The sequence below is a fragment of the Chinchilla lanigera genome, unplaced genomic scaffold (genome assembly GCF_000276665.1).
Source record: "Chinchilla lanigera isolate Chin_1 unplaced genomic scaffold, ChiLan1.0 scaffold00160, whole genome shotgun sequence".
Classification (NCBI taxonomy): Eukaryota; Metazoa; Chordata; class Mammalia; order Rodentia; family Chinchillidae; genus Chinchilla; species Chinchilla lanigera.
The window spans coordinates 1,044,076-1,051,757 of NW_004955561.1; the positions used below are offsets into that span (position 1 = coordinate 1,044,076).

The following is a 7,682-nucleotide window of genomic DNA, read 5'->3' on the forward strand; positions in this document are numbered from 1 at the left end:
CAGGAATCCAGCTGAGGGCCTCAATCCCACAATAATGTACTGCTTGAGTCCAGCTAAAGACCTAGAGCCCATAACAATGCCTCCCACAAATCCAGCTGGAGGCCCAGAGCCCACAACATCTCATGCAGGCCTGTTCAATGGATCTGTTTTGGGAAGGTCCAAAGGTCAATGGTGGGATCTAGGAAGTCTATACCAGCGGGATGAAGGATCTGTGCTACCAGGCTGAGGCATCTGCGCTGGAGCCAGGAAGTGACGTGCAAAGAAAGAACCAGCGCTCCCCCAAAATACCACAGCCATCCTCAACAACAGTGAGGTTGCGAGCTCCTCCAGTGATCAAGATGGCTGTGTTTCCACCAGGAAAGCCAATGCAGCAAGCTTCTCCAGGAGACTGGCAATGCACCATCTTCCCCTCCAGAGCCAGGAAGCAATGCTCAGAGTGAGGACCAGAGCTCCCCCAAAGTGAACAAAAGCTATTCTCAATGCCAGCAAGGTCCCGAGCTCCTTGAAGGATGAAAACAGACGAGTTCATCAGGAAAGCCAGCATGACAAGTTCCTCCAACAAAGCCAACACTCCTTACATCATCTACCAGCTTCCAACAGCCTTTTCTCAGCTCCCAGCAGAGCTTTTCTCAGCTCCCAACAGCCTGGCTTCTCCAGTTCTGCCTCTTACGCTGCTGGCAACAGGCCCCAGGTGGGCCTCCCATACCCAGCACCATGCTTACTCAGTTTAGCTGGAAATTACAAGTTGACCACCAGTTGTCAATCCACTACAGTCCACCCCTGGTCAATTTGATAAACACACACGTTTCCTTAATCCATGATCTCTAGTGGCAGATTTGTGAAAACATGTCTTAGTCTATTCACACTTACCTTAACAATTACAGCTACATATGTGCAACTCTTTGGGGTTTATTTGCGCTCATTCCTGCACCAAAAGCAAAATATTTAAAGGGTGCCCAAAATTCAATGTTAAAAGACAGTACTTGGATTAATCTGATTACAAACATATCTAAAAACATTAAAAGAACTATTATAATCACAGTCCTTATTTCTCATTAATTTTTACAATGCGTGGCAAGACTGAAAAATGAGGATCTCCTGCAAATCAAATACACTTACCTTCTGGTGAAAGAAGTTCATTTTTCTATTGTCCTGTTCTTAAGAATCATGTTGTTCTCTATTTCAGTCTCACAACCCAAAGCTCCATTAGAGCTGCTACTCTGGCCAAATGTTTCATATCCTACTGGCTCTTGCTCTTAATTTCAAACATAGATTTGGCCAAAGCTCTCAATAGTAACCATGCTACCATCCCAACAATAGACTACATTGAAATTTTTGTTTCTCCAACCAGGCAGTATCTCTAAACACAAGCAAAATGCAGACCACAATATACTACCTGGGATCTAGCAGCCAGTGCAGTCCTTCTCAGTTGAAGCCTCTTGAGCTTCATCCTAATCGACAGCATTTCCGTGAGTACTCTGATTTTCCAGACTCCAACCAGTTTCCAATACGGTTTGCAGCATACAAGGGCTGCCTCTTTGGCCAGTCTCCCAAAACATTCCCAAGTTAATTGCAAAGTTTCTTAAGTCACATGGCCAGGTAACATTACAATAACAACCCCACTCTCCCGCTACCAATTTTGTGTTGGTTTTGGGGATATTTTGCAAGGGGAAACAATATAATACAGGACACAGATTTTATAAGATTATTTATAATAATCACCCAAAGAATGATATACAAGAGAGTACAGGAAATCTGTCCACACACTATAGACCAGGAATCCAGCTGAAGGCCTGGATCCTGCAATAATGTCTTGCATGAGTCCAGCTGAAATACGTAGAGCCTATAACAAAAGGCTAGGTTGAGATGTCCAGAGAACAGAAGATCCAGTAGGAGAATGAGGGTCAGTGAACTTTCTGTAAAGTGCCTGTTAGTAAATATATAGGCTTGACAAGCCATGCTATCTCTGTCATAACTATTCAACTCTTTTATTTCAGTACAGATGCAGCTATAGACAGTACGTGGCTATGTTCCTGTAAGACTGCATTTACAGGAAGATAGGTGGCAGGTTGTATTTGGCCAGTAGGCTTATGGCTTCTTGGTCTTGGATGAAGAGCTTGTAGATTTAAAGAATCTTTTACAAGATTTCAAGCAGAAAATGAACTATGTAATTTATGGTTTGTAGGTTGCTTGGGATTTTTTTTGTGGGGGGGGGTGTTTGTTGTTTGTTTTTTGTTTTTTTAACACTACTGATCATTTTTACTCTTTTTGGGGAGATGAATAGAAGCTGGGAAGTCAGTGTGGAAGGATTAACAGTTATTTAGACAGACAACAATACAATGGTGAATTCTATTGAAATGGTAATAATGGGAATGAATAGTAGTTGAAACCAAGACACAGTGTGCAGTTGCACAGGAGGACTCACCAACAGCATGTGTTGAAATATTTACTGAGTACCTATCATAGGCTACTCTGAGGTACATAAGGGATTTAGAGATGACAGTGCTACTTTTTCTTTAAGGACCTTAGAAAGTAATTGATTCATAGGGCATTTTGGAGGGGATGAGAGTCCTAGAAATACCTACATAACCTATCAATAGCCACAACCTAATTCTACCTGGGGTAGGAGGAAAATTGTGTGGGGCTTTTTACAAAATAGCTTCATATTCAGTGTCTTATTTGTCCCAGCACATAGGAGGCTGAGGCAGGAGGATTGCCATGATATCGAGGCTAGTTTGGGCTACAAAATGAGTTAAAGGCCAGCCTGAACTACATAGTGAGACCCTGTATCAAAAAGGACCCAAATAAATATAAATAAAATTTTAAACTGTTTCTACCTGATGTAACATAAGCTAAAGTAATTAATATAGTATGGCAGTACAAAGCAATAAGCAGATTTGTCACTGGAGCAGGGTAGGGTCCAGAAAAAGACCCACATATATGATCATGTGATCTGCTCCCCCCACAAAGGAGCAAAAACAAAGCAAAGGGATAGGCCCTTCAGCAAATAGTGCTACCTAGATATTTGTGTACCACCACCATCCAACAGGCTGGAGGCTGAGTTTCAGCCTAGTGGTAGGACATGTTTTTACAAGGTCCTGGGATCAGTCTCCACCATCAAAAAACAAAAGTCCTGATAAAGATTTTACATCTTTCACAAAAATTAACTCATACAAAATTAATCCATACAAAATAATTGGTAAGCTGGACTGCACTGAAATGAAAACCTTGTGCCAGGCGTGGTGGCACATATCTGTAATCCCAGCACTCAGGAGGCTGAGGCAGGAGGATTGCTGCAAGTGCGAGGCCAGCTTGAACTCCATAGTGAAAACCTGTCTCAAAAAGACCCCTTCCAAGAAAAAAAATTAAAACCTTGTGCTCTGCAAAAGACAAGCCACAGACTGGGAAAATGTATAAAGAGCTGTCATTCTGAGATATACAAAGAACTCTTAAAACTCAATAGTAAGAAAACAACTTGATTTTAAAATGAGTACAAAGCCATTTTTGGCTACATTCTCAGCTAGTTGGGAAGCTGAGCGCAACTGAGGGTCATAAGTTTAAGGCTAGCCTGGGCAACTTAGCAAGACACAATCTCAAAAAGGGCAGGTTATATACTCAGTATGAGATCCTAGATTCCATCCCCCAGTGACACAAAAGAGAGAAAAAAGAGTGATCTAGGTGTGGTGTTAAGTGCCTGTAAATCCACCTAAGGCAGGGGCGTTGAGAGTATGAAGAGATGTTCCTTATTATTAGGGGATTACCAATTAAAACAGTGAGATAGTACTATACACATACTAAAGTAGCCAAAATCCAAAACTGACAAAATAAAATGCTAGTGAGGTTATGTGACAACAGAAACATTTCTGTTAAGAATGCAGAACAAACTCAAAAATCAATTGCATTTCTGTATACTAACAAAATTATCCAAAAAAGAAATTAGGAAAATCTTGTTTACAGTGGCTTTGGAAAAAGCAAAATACTTGGAAATAAATTTAACCAATGAATGAGGTGAAAAATCTGTACACTTAAAGCACTGGTGAAAGAAATTGAAGCAACTACTAATTAGAAAGATAACCCATGTTCAGAGACTAGAGCAATCAGCATTGTGGAAATGTCCTTACTACTCAAAAGTGCAGATTGAATAGTCCTTATCAAAATTCCAATGGTTTTTTCATTGACATAGAAAAATTATTAAATGCATATAAAACTGCAAAAAGCACTCAATATGTGAAGCAAAGTTGAGCAAGAATAAAGCTAGAAACAGCAAACTGATTTTAAATTATTTCAAAACCATAGTAATCATAACAGTATGGAACTAAGACAAAGAGACCAATATGTTTTTGGAGGGCCCATAGGTAAACCTGTGCATATGAGGTGAATCAATTTTTAGCAGAGGTTCCAAAAATGCATGTTGGGGAATGGATAGACCCTTCAAAACATAATATGAAGAAAACTGGGTATCTACATGCAAAACACACACACACACGTTGACAGAATGAGTTTAATAAAGATTTAAGTGTAAAACCTAGTACTATGAAACTCCTAGGGGAATATAAACATTGGGAGCAAATATAGGGAAACCATAATTTTGGCAGTAATTTTTTTGGTGTGTGTCATCAAAAGCACAGGCGAAAAAAGGAAAGAGGAATCACATTAAACTAAAAAAATTTTTTTTCTTTTTAACTAGTACTCATTTCATACGTAATGATAACATTTATTGTAGGTAATTTGTTCTTGTACATAATATATACTAATTCTTTTTTCCCCATTCTCCTGCCCTCCGTTCAACCCTTCTTCCCCTCTCTTTACAATATTTTGTTTCCATTTTTTTCTTTCTTTTCCCCTTCCTAAAAAAATACTGTACAGCAAAAGAAGGAACAAAATGTGTCCAGGTGTGGTGAAACGTGCCTGTAATCTCAGCACTCAGAGGCTGAGGCAGGAGGATCACTGCAAGTTCAAGGTCAGCCTGGGTGATACTGTGAGTTTAAGGCCAGCCTGAACTACATAGTGAGAGTCTATCTCAAAAAGAAAACAAAAGAACAAAATATGAAGGTAACCTAATAGAATGGGAAAAGTATGGATCAGTTAAGAGATTACTACCCAAATACATGAGCAACTCAACTCACTAGCAAAACCTAAATAACCTGATTTTGAAATAAGCAAAGGACATTTTTCCAAAGATGTAGTGCTGAACATCACTAATTAGCAGAGAAATGCAAATCAAAATTACAATGGCAACCCTCTCCCATCTGTTAGGAAGGATATTAACAAAAAGTTGAATGACAACAAGTAAACCCATATGTATGCTGATGAGAATGTAGCTTGGTGCCTCCCTTACGGAAAACAGTATGGGAATTTGCCAAAGAATTAAATGTACAATACCACATGAACCAGCCATTCACTGGTGGATATATATCCAAAGTAATAGCAGCATTATCTCAAAGAGACACCTGCACTCCCATCATTGCAGTATTACAATAACCAGTGTATGGAAGCAACTTGAATGTCTATCAGATGAATAAAGTGTGTGCATGCGTGTGTATGTGTGTGTGTAATACTCAGGCTTGCAAAAAGAAATCCTGCAGTTAATCACAGCATGGATGAACCAAAGGAACATGCCAAATGAAATAAGCCAGTTACATAACTATGATCTCACTTCTTTGTGAATATAGAGTCAAACTGATAGAAACAGTAAAAGTGTTGCCAGGGGTTAAGGTGTGAGGGAAAGGTTGGTCAGATGGTATGAGCTTGGTTATGAGTAAGTTTGGGGAGTTGTCGAGTTCAATATGGTGACATTAATGAAATGTCATAGGCTTGAGATTTGCTGCAGAGAGTAGATTTTAAGTGTTCACCACAGAGTAACAATGGGAGGTGACAGATTAGCTTTCCTAATGTCTAAATATATATCATAAAAAGTCAAGCAAGAAAAACAAATGGTCCGCCAAACCATAAAAGGACATATAGGAATTTTTTTGCTTTTTTTTAAATCAGATTTTATTGGCACATTTTAAATATGCATAATGATCACATTCATCGTAGAGAATTTATACCTGCACATGATAAAACTTTTCCCCATTCCCCTACCCTTCCTTCAACCCTTCCTTCCCTCCCTATTTACAAAAACTTTTCGATGTTTTCCTTCTTTTCTCATTTTTTTAAACTTTCCTTTCTCCCAGAAGAATTTTATATTTATACTACTACATGAAAATAGCCAACCTAAAAAGACTATGTACTATATAATCCAACTCATGACATTGTAGAGAAAGCAGTGCTATATAGGCAATAAAAGATAAGTGGTTGCCAGGGGTTAGAAATGGTTGAGAGAGAAACAGGATTTTTAGGACAGTGACACTTCTGTATGATACTAAAATGGTGGGGATATGTTATACATATGTTAAAATACACAAGAATGTATAACACCAAGAATGAAGCCTAATGTAATCTGTGAACTTTGTGTAATAATGTGTCAATGTGGATTTATCAGTAACAACTGTACTATTATTTTTGTTTGTTTCTGAGGCAAGGTCTTGCTCTATAGTCTAGGCTGGCCTTGAGCTGACTGTCTATCCCAGGCTGGTCTCGAACTTGAGATGATCCTCCTGCCTCAGCCTCCTGAGTGCTGGGATTATAGGCATGTGCCACCGTGCCTGGCAATAACTGCTACTATTATATGGGATGTTGATAGTAAGAGAGCCTGGAAGAAGGTATGTGGCAACTTCAAATTTCAAGTACAGAAAACAATTAAGACCTATCATTTCTATAGTAGGAGTTTCTAAAGAAGAAAATGCACCAGACATGGTACTACATGCCTGTAATCCCGACTAGGGAGGCTGAAGCCTTAGGGTCACAGTGGATTCAAGGCCAGCATAAACTACATGGTGAGACCCTATCTTGGAAAGAAGCAAGGAAGGAGAGGGAAAGAAGGAAGAGGAGAATAAGGAGAGGTAGAGGAAGAAGAGGAGGAACAAAGGAACAATAGCTGCAACTTAAAAAAAAAAAAAAAACTTTACTGAGGAGAGAGGCCCCACCCCTGCTGCAGACACTAGTACCAAGCATGCCACAGGGCAGCAGAGGCAACAATCAAACGACAGCCTAAATGAAGATGAGACCAACTCCCACAAGAAGTTTGCTGCAGTGCTAAGATGTTACCCTACTGCAGACACTGGGTGAAAGTCTTGGGAGACAGGCTTGGAGAGGGTGGGAGTTAAACAGAGATCTAGGATGTGGGAGGATCACAGTGCCTGTGTACTGTGTGGGAGGCCAGGTTTGGTGGAAATAATCTTCACAATGGTGGGCCCAAAGAAGACAGCATTTAGTCCAGGGTAGCATTTAGTGCTTGAGCTTTTGCACCACTGCCTACCTCTAGCAGAAGTTAGTAGTCACAATTACTATCAGTCATTGTCTGCGTGACCTAAGTGTCTTCACTAAAATCACAGGCCTCTTTGCTCTGGTTAAGGGCAGTTTGTGGATGTTCTTAGGTTTTGTCAGTATCTAGCTGATATCTGATGTCATTGTTGTCACTAACTTTACTACTGTAGTCAGTGTGACATAGTTATTGCTGTCAACTAGTTTTCTCTATATGCCAGTAGCTGGATTACCTGGGGGCAAAAATAACACTGCAGCAAACTCCTAAAGAACCAGGCACTGAGCCAAAGAAGTTACAAACCACAGCACAAAAAAAA

General features: G+C 39.8%; 1 protein-coding gene across 3 annotated transcripts in view; it reads left to right on the forward strand.

The window, feature by feature from the left end:
• Setd5 (SET domain containing 5) overlaps positions 1–7,682 on the forward strand; it is a 122,874-nt gene that overhangs the window by 75,262 nt on the left and 39,930 nt on the right. For 2 of the 3 annotated variants that reach the window (XM_013509078.1, XM_013509077.1), the window contains exon 23: positions 1,352–1,469. In XM_013509078.1, coding sequence (XP_013364532.1) covers positions 1,352–1,469 — 118 coding nt within the window. Of the gene's footprint in view, positions 1–1,351; positions 1,622–7,682 lie in introns of those variants that run through there. The other variant, XM_013509076.1, reaches the window with a different exon arrangement.